We start from the raw sequence: 16,371 nt of genomic DNA on the forward strand, positions 1-16,371 counted from the left end.
GTATATGGGAAAATTATTCTATCGGCTTATGTTTTACAAAAGAACCAAATCCTATATTCAAATTTTGCAGCTCGAACATGTCTTTCAAACTAAACAATGGTAATTGAGGTTATATGTAAACCTCGGTAAGGCAAGCTTGTACATTTTCCTGTAACTGTGAGAGACTGAACTGAGCTAGTCAAATCTAGCACATAACTGATAAGATATCTGGATCTGTGAGAATCTTCTTACTTAGGAATGTTATAGGTGAGGGGCTAATGCCAGATGCTAGGCAGAATGGTATATAATCAGAAGGCATGGCCAAGGAAGTCCCGAATATTTACTCTGGATTTCATAAGGCCTCACGGCTGCAAGGCAAGCATTTGGTAGGAAACCTCCTCTAATTACCATCATTTGTCCTGATTTTGCTTTTGAAACTGTACTACTTATGCTAAATACCACTTCACAGAAACTCTCAGGGTAGCAAGGGCACTGAACATATTCTTGGCAGAGGGCTTTCATGTCCATTACCAAGAGTGGCTTGGTGGGTACCATGATTCACTAAAATGGTTAAGTCCTGAAGGATACGGTTACCAGGCAATGAGAGAACCATTCAAGCAAAAAACCCACATTTTTTCCTCTTCACTAATCCATCATAGACGCATCAATGCATTCACGCTAGGGATAAATCCACAGTGCTCACTACCATGGCACTAAACAGAATAGATTGAGAACAGATCTTCTGCACATTCCTGATGCATCTTGTGCCATCAGCAGAAGTGTACGTAACCACAACCTGTAACCCAGATCAAGAAGAGAGCCAGAGATATTGAAAGAAATATTTCAAAAAGTTCAGTAAACAATACATTCCATGAAAAACAAAAACTAAGATACGCATACAGCTAACTCGAGACGGGGAGTGAGACCTAGAGGTGCGGGTCCGCAGTTCCTTGGAAGTGGAGTCACAGATAAACAGGGTGGTGAAGGTGGATTTGACACACTTGCCTTCATTTGTCAGAGTAGAGTATAGATGTTGGGATGTCATGTTATACAGAGCATTGTGAGGCCACTTTTAGAATACTGCATCCAATTCTGGTTGCCCTTCTACAGGAAGGATGCTATTAATCTTGAGAGGGTGCAAAAAAATGATTTAGAAGGATGTTGCCAGAACTGGAGGGTTTCAGTCATTGGAAGAGGCTGAAGAGCTTGTGGCTTTTCATTCTGGATCATTGGAGGCTGAGGGTTGACCTTAGAGGTTTATAAAGGTCATGGGGGACATGGATAGGGTGAATAGTCAAGGTCTTTTTCATAGGGTAGGGAGTCGAAAACTAGAGGGCCTAAGTTTAAGGTGAGAGGGGAAAGATTTATAAAGGATGTGAGGTGTAACTTTTTTCACACAGAGGGTAGTGCATGCATGGAATGAACTGTCAGGAAGTGGAGGAGGCTAGTACAATTATGATATTTAAAAGACATCTGAATGGGTATATGAATAGAAAGGGTTTAGAGGGATATGGGCTAAAAGTTGGCAAATGGGATTAGGTCAAATTGGAATGTCTGGCCAGCATGGATGATTTGAACTGAAGAGTCTGTTTCCATGTGTATGACTCTAATTAAAATGTTGATGGATAAGTCAGCCTTTGAAGTCTCAAAAACATCTCCAAAAAAGGTCAACTTATATGCCAAATGTAAACGTGTAATGCCAACATTATTATATCATCTTTCTTGTTTGTTCCACAAGCACAGTCTGCTTTATATGGGTATCTTAAAAACTCTCACACATCTTCACAACACTGTCTGTACTCCTTGACTGATTTCTCGCAGTTAGTAGTTGCAAAGGTAAAGTCAACATTAACTTGAAACATTAACTGACTACTAATGCAAGTGCAGCATGTTGTTCCTGAACAGTGAACTCAACTTACATGCTGTGTACAAGCAAAATCATGATTCTGAGGCTGAAGAAATTAGGTCATCTTATACATCACAATCAAAGATATTGGGGAAATCAAGGAAAGTATTAAATTAAAAGAACAGACTTATCATGCTGCAAAGCATACTGGTTAACCTGAGGATTAGAGTGGTCACTTGGACTGGACTGGCAGCAATTAACAGTCAAATCCAAGTGCCAGGCATGACTGTCTCCAATAAGACAGTCTCCAATGATCTCACGTTTACAGTAAATGGCACTGGTATTGCTAACTTCACCAACAGTAAACAGAAACATGACCTAACCAGCCACAAACACCACGGCTGCAACAGCAAAATGCCTTAAGTATTAATTCCTTCGAAGACCAAGATCTGTGTTTCATGCACAAGAAGCATTGCAGCAATTTATCAAGGCTTTGTCAAAAACACCTTCCAAATGCACAACCTCTATGTTACAGAAGAATATCAGCAAGTACACTGAAACACCATAACCTTCAAGTCGCACATCATCCTGACTTGAAAACAGATCACTACCCATAGTTATTTGGAATTACTGAATTTGAAAACAAATTCATGTGGCACGTGGAAAAGTTAAGAACAGATAATAGAACATAGAAAAGTACAGCACAGTACAGGCCCTTTGGCCCACTATGTTGTGCTATGGAATAATTCTAATCCAAAAATAAAATAACCTAACCTACCTTCCCCTCAATTCACAGCTGTCCATGTGCATGTCCAGCAGTCGTTTAAATGTCACTAATGACTCTGCTTCCATGACTTCCACTAGCAAAGTATTCCATGCGTTCACAACTCTCTGGGTGAAGAACCTCCCTCTGACGTCTCCTCTATACCTTCCTCCTAACACCTTAAAACTATGACCCCTTGTGGCAGTCAATCCTGCCCTGGGGAAAAGTCTCTGGCTATCGACTCTATCCATGCCTCTCATTACCTTGTACACCTCGATCAGGTCACTCCTCTTCCTTCTCCTCTCCAGAGAGAAAAGTCTGAGCTCAGTCAACCTTGCCTCATAAGACAAGCCCTCCAGTCCAGGCAGCATCTGATAAACCTCCTTTGCACCCTCTCCAAAGCCTCCACATCTTTCCTATAATAGAACTGGACACAATATTCCAAGTGTGGTCTCACCAGGGTTTTGTACAGCTGCAGCATAACCCCACGGCTCTTAAATTCAATCCCCCGTTAATGAAAGCCAAAACACCATATGCTTTCTTAACAACCTTATCCACTTGGGTGGCAACTTTGAGGGAGCTATGCACTTGAACACCAAGATCCCGCTGTTCCTCCACACTGCCGAGAATCCTGCCTTTAATCCTACATTCAGCATTTAAGTTCGACCTTCCAAAATGCATCACTTCACATTTATCCAGGTTGAACTCCATCTGCCATTTCTCAGCGCAGCTCTGCATACTGTCAATGTCTCGCTGAAGCCTGCAATAGCCCTCGATACTATCAACTGCACCTCCAACCTTTGTGGGTGTTTATGCTAGAGTAAGCAAACTGATAATAAGTAATAATTTATGTCTTGCTTTGAAGTATGGAAATTTCTTTCATTTTTTAATTTGATTTGCTCACACTAGCACATTGTTTTGATAGATGAGCACATCATAAACAGTTTTAAAACATGCTGCACTGTAAACACACTTCAGTGTCAGCAGTTCACAATGCAAATAACAACACCACTAAACACGTAATATATCTCTGTGACCATAAGTTCTCTGAAAGCAACTTGTTTGCCCTTGTGCATGGTTTCAATTTTGATGAGCCTTTGTCCCGAATCAAACAGGAAGAGGAATTTGCTGAGTTTGAACCTCTCTACTCCCAGTTATCCTTCATAAACCACTGTTCAGCAAGGACACTGAATCTTTGAAATCACACCAAACTGTTCAAGAGTGCATGTATTGCAGGATTCCAAATGATGATGTCTCCAATCTTCACATGCAATGCAAGGCTTCAAGGCCAATCTGGACACACATCAGAACATGACAACAGGATTTAACAGTTATCTTTAATAAGTGTCAATGTATCAATAAAATAGATGCTATTTTTAATGACGGATCTAAATTGGTATTTTTTTGACATAACACTCAACATGATTTACTCAAATGTTTAAAAAAGCTTGCTGGACTGATGTAATGCCACAAGCTGCTGGGTTACATATATAATAGGTTCTGGCCTCACATCAAAGGACCCGGATGTGTAACAGTTATCCAAGATATACAAAAGTGATGCCCCTTTGTGTCCTAACTTATCTATGACTGTTTCTGCACAACATAAACCAATCAAACTTTTTCTCTTCACTTGTGGAATGTGGGCATTGCTAGCTGGCCAGTATTTTTATTGCCTATCCCTGGTTGTCTTCGAGGTGATGGTGGTGAGATGCCAACTTCAACTGCTGCAGCCCACATGCCGATGATTGACAGACAATACCCTCAGGAAGGGAATTCCAAGATTTTGATCCGGCAACAATGAAGGAAATACACAAATAGCTACAAACAGTTTTGGGCAGGTTTCCTATGTGCATTTTGAATGATCCTTTCTCATTTGCAAAGACCATATCGGACTTTCATATCAATAACACAACTTGCATATGCTTATGTGACATTGCTAGCCTATTCACCAATGTACTGCAAAAGCAGCCAGAGGTATCTGCACTGTATTACTCTATTACGGTGATTTAGACCTGCCACCATTGTGTGAATCAGTATTCATTGAAGTTATGAACGCAACAGCTTGTCCGAACAAACTAATGTTGTTGTCACAGGTCCTCAAGTGGGACCAGCTCTTCTAAACAGCCTTGTTGTGTTCCACGAGAAGCATGGCACGACACCCAATCTTCTTACATCCTGTATAATTTTGAAATGAAAATGATATGTTTGTTATAGTTGAATTCACAGCCACATGCAAAAAAGCCCTTACATGCCTTCATGATCTCTATCTTGTGCTCAAGTTTACATTTGAAATGACGCAGTCAAAACAAGTATCCTTGCCTTAATGTCCTAGTTATGTAATCAGCCAAGGTGTTCACTACGCTGCCTACTACCACCTATTTTTACTGGTCAACATACATGTTGTGATTCCTATAGTTACATGCACCATGTGACGTAAAGCAATGTGGACATATCCAGCTGAACCCTAATTTCTCACAGGGCAGTTAAGAGTTAATCACATTGCTGTGGGTTTTGGGCCTGACTACTTAAGCATGTCAGAGGTTTCCTTCTCCTAACAGCATTACTGAACCACTGGTTTTTACAAAAATCAAGATTGATTACATAGTTGCCATGAGATTTCCTTTCGAATGCATTCAAATTTTACCATTTGACATGCCGGGGATTCAAACCCATTAGTGGGGCTTTTAGATTATTCGCTCACTGATGTTTCCACTATGCACATTCCCCACAGCTGCAGCAGTTCAAGCTAGTGATTCACCATACCCTTGACAAGTATAATTTGGGATGTGCAAGAAATGCTGGCCTTGCCAGCCATGTCCATATTCTGTGAACAAAAAGTAATGGATTAAAAGTAAAGGTTCACCAAGACTAAATTGAACAAAGCAGCCTCGAGGCGCTGAATTGCTTACTTCTGCATCCAAAGGAAATGCAATCAAAAAAATGCTTGTTCAATACTCTCAAGTTCTGGATTTCCAAACACTCACCTAAAGCTGTGAAACTATCCCGTTAATCCAAAAATACATACATCCTGTAGGATCAAACACTAAATTAGTATCACTGTAATTATAAATTTTCATTTTTAAAACCATACTTACTCTCGCAGGTCCAATAATCATTCCTGTCCACCTTGTAAGTGTCATATCTTCATCATCTTCAAGACCCCAACTTACTGTCCCATCACTTGCTCCCTTTTGGCCATCTTCTAGCTCTTCCAAAAGGCGGAAATTGCGTGGAACTGTTACAGCTACAACAAATAAAATAAGCTTAAACTACAACTGTGTGGACATGAAATTATTCCTACATGACTGAGTTGTAATACTTTAAAAATGAGTCACTAAACAAAAAAATCAGATTGTTGAGGTCAGTGATACATACAATGTTGCATTCACAATCTAAGCTAGGTCTGGTTGGTGATGGAGGGAATTAAAATTAGGGAGGCAAATTCAGGTTTAGATAGTAAAAACAGCATATGCAAAAAATGTCCAAGTAATTTTCTTGTACTTTAAAAGAATGTTAAAGAATGGCTTATAAATGTTTCCTAGTTATATAGTGTGTACTGAAGTATTAGAGATGTATATCACTGATTACTTTAATTAACATGAATTGACTTGATCACAAATGAACAGCACTGGAGAAAAGATTTGAAATTTCAGCATCTACTTTATCATTGTTACCTTCAACCTGTCTAAAAATGAATTACTGTCTCAGAATTCAAATGTTAAAGTTTTAAAAGATTGGTTGAAATTAGGCAACTTTACAGCTTTTGTTATTTAAATACAATGCTTGTATTTTAAAAAAAGGCCGAGAATTATATTGCACTTTTCACAACTACCTGACATCTCACCAAGTGTTTTACAGCCAAGTGCACGACAAACTCCCACAAACAGCAATGTGTTAGTGGTAAGATAAGACAATATAATTAAAATAGTTTAAGTACTAGCTACTCCACTTAGTTATTTTTGTCAACTTCATTGTTACTGAAGGGTTAAAAAAATACATTTAATACATGCTCTGATCTGTCTGTCTCAAATTTCACATCTGAACTTTGGCAAAAAAAATCTTTTATCCAACATAATTAACAAGAGTCAATTTTATTTTGTATACTAAAAATTGTCATGGATTCTAATTTTTAGTTAAACTCCATTCAGAAGTGGTAACAGCACACCTGAAAGTTCCCCTCCAAGCTGTACTCAATCCTGATTTGGAACTATATTTCAGTTTCTTCAAAGTCGCTACATCAAAGTACTGGAACTGCCTTCCTAAAATCTCTGTGCTTGTACCCATGTCACATGAATTGCAATTTTCAAAGAAAGGAATTCTGTACCGCTTTCTAAAGAATTATTAGAGCTTGGCAACAACTGGCTGTTATGCTAGTGGCACCAACATTCCCTTAAAAATTATTAAAAGTTAGACTCTACAGAATTTGGTGGCAAGCCTCTAATTTTTTGTATTAGGTAGGCCAGATTTTGCACAGACACATGACTTTGCACATTTAAAATTTGTGATGCCAGTCTTTAATCATTCTAGAACAAAAGCAGCAAGAAGCTGAAGGTGCATAAGTTTATCACTGCGAGATTTCCATGCAAGAGTACAATCCTACTCAGTTGCAAAACAAATCAAACGCTGCAAAGCCAGATGAAATGTAGTACAACTCTAAAAATAGAAGTAAATTTACTTCCTGCAACTATCTTATCACATTGAACCGACAGGAAGTAACTTACTTTTGGCAAAGTGCAATATTTTCAATAAAACTAATGTAATAGTTGAGAATACTAATTAACATCTTTCAGGTTAAAGTACAAATAATTGTGAAACAAAATACAAAAATAACAAAAATACAAACTTTTTCTGTCTTCCATCCTGTATGAGTGCATTCTGTTAGAATTAAATCAATCATACAACTTTGTTTCATCTACCTTAAAAGGCGCTGATTAATGACTTGCGCTTTTTAAAATAGAATCAAACAGTTGCTGAAGCACTTATCTTTAGTTAATACAATTGCTGAGAGGTTGGAGATAAATAGGAAAGGTGAAACATGGTACTACAGTGATGCAGTAATTAAGAAAAGTTCAAAATTAGTTGCTTCCATCCTATTAGACAAACTTTGTTTACCTCAATAGCTCTTTTAACATCAATATCTTCCCTATATGCCTTAGTTGAGTCCTAAAAACAGGGGCTATACAATGTGCATTGTCACTGTCTTGTAGGATCAACTGGCACATATACATCTATATCAAACTTACGCAATACAGACAAAAGTAGTATTGTTGCGGAAGATCTCAAATCAAAGCGAATTGTTAACAGAGCTAACATTGAGGCTGATTTTCAAAACCTATTGGATAAGAAACATTAAACTGTTTGCCGCTCAATTGCTATCAAACAAGCTGAGTTTCTCCAGCACTTTGTTTTTATGCCAAACCTTTGCATTCTAGCGAGACTTTTACATTGATGATGACTGGGGAGGTGGGGGGCTGGGGGCAAGTGTCAGGACCCAACAACAGATCAATAAGGAAAGAAGCGTTGAGAAAGAGACAGGTAGCAACATTTTAAATAAATTATGTACAATATTAGGAAGATAACAGAAGTGCTGGAACTGGAGTATGAAGACGAAAAAACACAGATGATCATTTTTAGCAGAGGATTTATGGAGATGATGATAGAACTAAGGTGGTTTTTATGGCGGAGGTATGAGAATTATACTCGATTTACATTTGAGTAGGATGCTACGTTTGAGTATAGTCTGCTACAAACTTAGATTGTGCCAAAAACAGAACCAGCTGCATGGGCAGAGTTTGCGTTAGTCTAAAAATAAAGGCTTCAATATTTGTTATGTCTATATGTGGAAATGGAAGATCTTCTAATACTACATGACAGATGTGCAAGTCTGACAACAACACAGATTTAATGGAGGGAGAGAAACCATAGAGAGGCAAAGAGACTGACATTATTTGCGCGCTTGTGGAAACTAACCAGGAACAAGAACAGAAGTGGCTAGAAAAGCTCAGCAGGTACAACAGCACGTGAAGAAAAAAATAAGAGTTAACATTTCGGCTCCAGTAAACCTTCCTCAGAACAGGACCCAAAATGTTAACTCCGATTTGTTTCTTCACAGATGCTGCCAGACCTGCTGAACTTTTCCAGCAAACTTATTTTTCTTCCCGATTTACAGCATCCGCAGTTCTTTCGGTTTTTATTGTGGAAAAAAATCCCTTACTTCCACATGATGCCGTTAAGTTGGCAAATGAATAAGGAAGTTGAGGGGTACACATTTTTGGGGCGGGGGTGGGGCGCTCTAAAGTCACTGAAGGAACAGGCAATACATTTCCAAGACAGGATGGTGAGTGGCTTAGAAAGGAATTTGTAGGCAAAGGCATTCCCATGTCGCTGCTCCTGTTGCCCTTCTAGATGCTGTAGATTGGTTCCAAAAAATGTTGGCGAAGAAGCTTTGATGAATTTCGGCAGTGCATCTTGTAGATAGCGCACACTGCTGTTCTTGAACATTGGTGGCGGAAGGAGGTGGTGTTTGAAGGTATGTGGCAATCAAGTGGGCTGCTTTTCCCTGGACAGTGTCAAGCATTTTTTTTGCGTGTTACTGCAGTTGCATTCAACCAGGCAAGCTGGTGGACAGACTTTGGTGAGTCCAGTGGGGAGTTACTCGATGCAGTATTCCAAACCTCTGGCTTCCTCTTGTATTTAAATAGCTAGTCCAGTTCAGATTCTGGCTAATGGAAATATCCAGGACATTAACAGCAGAAGATTTAGTGATGATAATGCCATGTTATCTCATGGGGGGACAGTCCGAACATCATTTATTGGAAATAGTCATGGCTTTCCACTTTTGTGGCAAGAACGTTACTTGCCACTTGTCAACTCAAGTTGAGACACTTCTTAGGTCTTGTTGCAATGTCTGAGGGGTCACAAATTGTTCAACAGTGAGCAATCAGCAGCAAACATTGCTACTTCTAACCTTATGATGGAGAGAAAGTCATTAATAAAGCAATTGAAGACAATTGGGCCTGAGACACTAGTCTGGGCAACTCCTGGAGCTGAGACGACTGACCTCCAACAACCACAATCTATATCCCACGTATGACTAAAACAGCAGAAAGTTTTACCCCTTATTCTCAATGACTGCTGTTTTGCTAGGACTCCTCGATGGCACAATTGGTCAAATGCAGCCACTCACACCTCACTTCTGGAATTTAGCTCTTTTGTTTATTTTTGAACCAAGGCTGTAATAAGGTCAGGAGTTGAGTGACTTGGCCAAACCCAACCTAAACAGTCAGCATGTTATAACTGAGAAGGAGCTGCTCGAAAGTAATTCTGATGACGTCTTCCATTACATTTCTGATGATTGAGAGCAGAGTGATGGGTCAGCAACTTTTCTTTCAACTCCTGTCATTTTCTTCAAGTAAGAAGGCTACCCTCACGGGCCCGAGTTATGCCTGTCTCTTTGTGGGGTATGTGAAACATTCCTTGTTCCAGTCCTGTTCTGGCACCCAAATCGCTACATCAATGGTGCTGCTTCCCACTCTCGTCTAGAATTGGAAAAGTTCATCAATTTCACTACTAATTCACTTAGTACCTCTCGCTAAAACTGTTATGAATGCATCAAGCCTTATCTTTTGTACTGATGTGCTGGGCTCTCTCATCAGAGGATTGGGATATTTGTTGTAGATGGGCATTGTCTACTACCTGTGCAGCATGACTGTTTCTTGACATGTATTAGCCCAAACTGGATTGCTTTCTAGGTTTTGCTGTATATAGGCATAGGCTATTTCAGGGTCTGCTATGTTATGGTGCTGAACACTGCCGTCATCAGCAACATTACCATTTCTGACCCTATGATGGAGGGAAGGTCATTTCCAAAGCAACCGAAGGTGTTTGAGCCTACGACACAATCCCATGAAATGTGTTGGCCTGTTTAAAAGACATTAATCTATATATGTAGCCTTTTTTATGATTAAAAACTCAACAAGTGTATACTTCTTTCTTTTTAAAGAGACTGCATAACACCTTGTAGAAACAGCAACCATGTATAACGCTGACAAAGCAGTTTCAAATGAGTAGAAAGACTGCAGTCAACAAGTCTGCAGAGTAAATCAGCAAGTTGTAGAAATATTCTGTTCATTAAGCACTAAAGTTTTAATCTGAACTTTTTTCTTTCATAATTGTAGTATATCTCTCTCTCTGACAGAATAGCTCTAAGATTATATCAACTTCACCTTTAATTAAACATTAAATGTAGCAGCCCTCCATTTCAGCCAGTCATTATTGAATCCATTCACAGAAACTTCTAGAAGCCTTAAAGTGTGAAGTTTTCTACGATTTTAGAAAACAGCCAAAATCCAAAAACATAAAAGTTTAATCTTAAAATTTTAGGATTATACTGAAGGTCTTATGAGGAAAGGCTGAGGGACTTGAGGCTGTTTTCATTAGAGAGAAGGTGGTTGAGAGGTGACTTAATTGAAACAGATAAAATAATCAGAGGGTTAGATAGGGTGGATAGGGAGAGCCTTTTTCCTAGGATGGTGATGGCGAGCACGAGGGGGCATAGCTTTAAATTGAGGTGTGAAAGATATAGGACAGATGTCAGAGGTGGTTTCTTTACTCAGAGTAGTAAGGGATTGGAACGCTTTGCCTGCCACAGTAGTAGATTCGCCAACTTTAGGTAGATTTAAGTCGTCATTGGATAAGCACATGGACGTACATGGAATAGTGTAGGTTAGACGGGCTTGAGATCAGTATGACAGGTCGGCACAACATCAAGGGCCAAAGGGCCTGTACTGTGCTGTTATGTTCTATGAACCTTAGTTGCTTATATATTTTATCAGTCAGCATGGCAATTGATTGTCACCTCTAAGGTTTTGGAGCAGATTTGTAACTTGGGTTGAGAGTGTTGAGGTTGGTTGGCCCGCCCTAGCTGGTTTTGTTACGCAGACGTTTCATTATCACGCTGGGTAACATACTCAGTACAGCCTCTGATGAACCATCGGTGTGTTCTCCCACTTGGTTTTTAAACTTGGGTCTATTGAGACGGATTGCCTCATTTCCAGTTTTCCTTCATAGTGGAATGTATACGGGGTCGAGTTCAATGTGTTTATTAATAGCGTGCTTCGTGGAGAGCCAGGCCTTGAGGAATTCTCGTGCGTAGCTTGTTCTAGTCAAACGGTGATTCTCCATGTCCATGTGGATTGAGATGAGTGAGCACTGGTCGTGAGAAAGACATGACCAGTACTCACTCATCTCAATCCACATGGACAAGGAGAACCAACATTGAATCCGACCCCATTTACATTCCACTACGAAGGAAAACCGGAAGTGAGGCAATCCGTCTCAATGGACCCCAGAGTTTAAAAACCAAGTGGGAGAATACACCGGCACTTCATTGGAGGCTACACTGAGGATGTTACCCAGCAGGTAACGAAATGTCTGCAAAACAAGAAACCAGCTCGGCAAGCCAATCAACCTAAAAGTTGCCTCGTGATATTAAATAGAAAAAAGGTATGAAAACATTCAAGACATATTCGTACCACCTTTCGAATCAATCAGAAATGCATCCGGCTTTGCAGCAATGCTAAATCTAACAGTAAGACCTAGATGTAACTTTTAACACTCCAAACCTATTAATTTTAGACAAGACCTATAGATTCCCCAACATTTTCAAAAGTTTTTTTTTGAACAGTTTAGTTATCCTCTAGTTTATTGACTCTCCTTTGAATACAGTATATGTCAATACCAAAATAATCTCCACAGGTTCAGAATGTGCTTGGAATTAGCTGGCTAAATGAGGTCTCTAATACTTACAGTAAATTGAAACCGATTTACATGGACAGTTAATGAATATGCCAATAAATTAGTGTTGACATCCTACACACCACAAATATTACCCAACATAAAACATTAACTGTATTCCACTAACTTGCTTTAAAATCTTGATTTGCTGCATGCAGCATCACCAAGAGGAGAGCTATTATAGCAACGTTAATTCTGATTTGCACTTTTAGAAGCTGAGACCGAATGCATTGTCACACCAGTTTAAACTGAATTTATTACTAATCTGAGTTGATCATTTAGATCAACGATCAACTTAGTATGTTCATGCATAGCTTGTGCCACAGAGCATCTCAAGATGACATTTCTCGAGTAATAAGAAATGCAAAATCAGTTGGAGACTTCAGAATAAGACAGACACCTTGGAAAAAAGGTATTGAATTACCAATTTGTGTGTATATGAATTTAATTATCTAGAGATTTCTCCTGCCCTTTTCATATTTGTTTAGGAACCTTATGTACCCTCTTACAACAAGGCCTCAAAGCTGTCCTTTACAAACAGAACAGAATAAAATCAATTTAAGAAAGATTTCCAAGTGTCAGGATGATGCAAATAAAGGCACATCGGTATGCAACTCGCACACATTGTCCAATGCGGTTACATTATTAGAGAATACCTGTAATGTTTGCATATCATGTTAGTTTAAATAATTCTGCTATGAAGAAAAAAATCTATTTGCAATTCAGTACACATACTGATCCACAAATGACTTTTAGCCTGCTTTTGCATAGCAATTAATAAGTCAATTCAGCATGGAGTTATCTAAAAAGCATGCAAGATCCATGTTCATACAGCAAACAATAGGGTGAATTTTCAATGTGATTTAAGACCTCTTACTGAGAAATGCAGAGTCTAAACTAGGAACTGCCAGCAGGAATATTTAATTCAATGATTAAAATATTTGCAGAAAGAAAAATAGAGGCAGCAAGTAAGGTTGATGAGACTAAGGACTAAAAGAAAATCCAGCTCCGATCACTGCTTCCAGCAATAACTAACATTTAAAATCGAAAAGTAATTAGAAGGAATGAAATATCATATTAATCAAAAGCAAATTTAGGGAGCGAGAACTTTTGATCATAAGAACTGCGAGCAGGAATAGGCCATCCGGCCCCTCGAGCCTGCCCCGCCATTTAATAAGATCATGGCTGACCTTTTTGAGACTCAGCTCCACTTACCCACACACTCACCATGACCCTTAATTCCTTTACTGTTCAAAACATTTATCTAGCCTTGCCTTAAAAACATTCAGCGAGGTAGCTTCAACCGCTTCACTGGGCAGGGAATTCCACAGATCCACAACCCTTTGGGTGAAGAAGTCCCTCCTGACCTCAGTCCTACATCTGCTTCCCTTTATTTTGAGGCAATGCCCTCTAGTCCTAGTTTCACCTGCTAGGGGAAACAATGTCCCTGCCTCCACCTAATCTATTCCCTTCATAATCTTACGTTTCTATAAGATATCCCCTCACTCTTCTGAATTCCAATGAGTATAATTCCAGACTACACAGTCTCTCTTCAGAATCCAACCCTCCCAGCTCTGGAATTAACCAAGTGAATCCGCACCAGTCCTCTGTACACTCACCAGTGTTAGTATATCCCTTCTCAAGTAAGAAAACCAAAACTGCACACAGTGCTCCAGGTGTGGCCTCACCAGGACCCTATACAGCTGCAGCATAGCCTCCCTGTTTTTGAACTCCATCCCTCTAGCAATGACAGGCAAAATTCCATTTGCCTTTTTAATTACCCGCTGCGCCTGCAGTCCTACTTTTAGCGGTTCATGCACAAGGATACCCAAGTCTCTCTGCACAGCAATGTGCTGCAATTTTTCACCATTTAAAACATAGTCCATTTGCTGTTATTCCTACCAAAATGGATGACCTCACACTTATTAACTCCATCCGCCAGACCTCTGCCCACCCACTTAGACTATCTATAACCCTCTGCAAACTTTGTGTCTTCTGCACACTTTGCTCTACTGCTCATCTTAGTGTTACCTCCAAATTTTGATATACTACACTTAGTCCCCAACTCCAAATCATCTATGCAAACTGTAAACAATTGCGGTCCCCACACTGATCCCCGAGGCACACCACTAGCCACTGACTGCCAACGAGAAAAAGACCCATTTGCCCCTATTCTTTGCTTTCTATTGGTGAACCAATCCTCTATCCATGCCAATACATTACCTGTAATACCGTGCAACTTTTATCTTATGTAGCAGCCTTTGGTATGGCACTTTGTCAAATGCCTTCTGGAAATCCAGATACACCACATCCACAGGTTCCCCACTGTCCACCATGCAAGTAATGTCACAAAGAATTCCACCAAATTAGTTAAACATGACCTACCCTTCATGAACTCATGCTGGGTATTCCCAATGGGACAATTTATCCAGATGTCTTGCTATGTCTTCCTTAATGATAGATTCAAGCAATTTCCCCACTACCAAAGTTAAGCTAACTGGCCTATAGTTACCTGCTTTTTGTCTACTTCCTTTCTCAAACAGTGGCCTCACATTGGCTGTTTTCCCATCTGCAGGAACCACCCTAGAGTCCAGTGAATTTTGGTAAGTAATTATTAGCGCAGTTGCTATTTGCCCCATCACCTCTTTTAGTACCCTGGGATGCATTTCATCAGGGCCAGGAGACTTGTCTACCTTTAGCCCCGTTAGTTTGCTTCCTTAGTGATAATGATAGTTTCTAGGTCCTCACCTGCTATAACCTTCTTGCCATGAGTTTTCAGCATGTTATTTGAGTCTTCCATTGTGAAGACTAACACAAAATAACCATTTAATGTCTCGGCTATTTCCTCATTTCCAGTCATCAAATTGGGCTTCTCATCCTCTAAAGGATCAATGTTTACCTTTGCCACTCTTTTACGATTTGCACATTTATTGAAATATTTGCTGCCTGTTTTTATATTCTGAGCCAGTTCACTCTCAATCTCTTACTTTTCTTTGTAACTTTTTTTGAGGCTGTTAGCCTTTAAAGATTTCCCAGTCTACTAGTTTCCCACCACTCTTTGCTTTTTGGTATGTGTTTTTTTTTTCAATCTGATACTTTCCTTTATTTCCTTAGATATCCATGGCTGGCTGTCTTTTCCTACAGTTCTTCCTTATCACTGGAATATACTTCTGCTGAGCATTGCAGAAAATTGTTCTGAAAGTCCTCCACTGTTCCTTAGTTGAACCACCATAAAATTTTTGCTCCCATTCTACCTTAGTTAACTCCCCCCTCATTCCTTCGTAGTCTCCTTTGTTTAAGCACAGGACATAGGTAATGGATTTAACCTTCTCACGCTCCATCTGTATTTTAAATTCAACCATACTGCAATCGCTCCTTCCAAGAGGATCCCTAGCTGCGAGATCATTAATTGCTCCTGTCTCATTACACAGGTCTAGATCTAGGATAGCCTACTCCCTCGTAGGTTCCATTACATATTGTTCAAGGAAATTATCACGGACGCATTCTATGAATCCCTCGATAAATCCCGCCTCAAGGCTGCCATGGCCAACCTGGTTTGACCAATCCATATGTAGATTAAAATCCCCCATGACAATTGCTGTACCATTTTTACAATCATTAGGTATTTCTATGTTTATTACCCGCTCCATGATGTCATTATTTGGTGGCCTACAGACCACATCTATCAGTGACATTTTCTCCCTCCTATTCCTCATTTCCACCCAAATGGATTCAACCTTTTGTTCAGTAGAACCTATATCATCTCTCACTACCGCCCTGATATCATCCTTAAAAATCAGAGCAACACCACCTTGCTTACCTTCCTGTGTGTCCTTCTGAACAGTTTGATACCCCTAGATACTTAACTCCCAGTCATGGCCATCCTATAACCATGTCTCTGTAATGGTCACTAAATCATACCCATTTGCCATGATTTGCACCGTCAACTCATCCACACTGTTTCGAATGCTCTGAGCATTCAGATAAA

General features: G+C 39.7%; 1 protein-coding gene across 3 annotated transcripts in view; it reads right to left on the bottom strand.

Moving 5' to 3' along the window:
• LOC125461256 (ubiquitin-conjugating enzyme E2 variant 1-like) overlaps nt 1–16,371 on the bottom strand; it is a 96,130-nt gene that overhangs the window by 7,271 nt on the left and 72,488 nt on the right. For all 3 annotated transcript variants that reach the window (XM_059652826.1, XM_048549796.2, XM_048549798.1), the window contains one exon: nt 5,684–5,832. In XM_059652826.1, coding sequence (XP_059508809.1) covers nt 5,684–5,832 — 149 coding nt within the window. The remainder of the gene's footprint in view (nt 1–5,683; nt 5,833–16,371) is intronic.

Source organism: Stegostoma tigrinum, chromosome 19 (assembly GCF_030684315.1).
Source record: "Stegostoma tigrinum isolate sSteTig4 chromosome 19, sSteTig4.hap1, whole genome shotgun sequence".
NCBI lineage: Eukaryota > Metazoa > Chordata > Chondrichthyes > Orectolobiformes > Stegostomatidae > Stegostoma > Stegostoma tigrinum.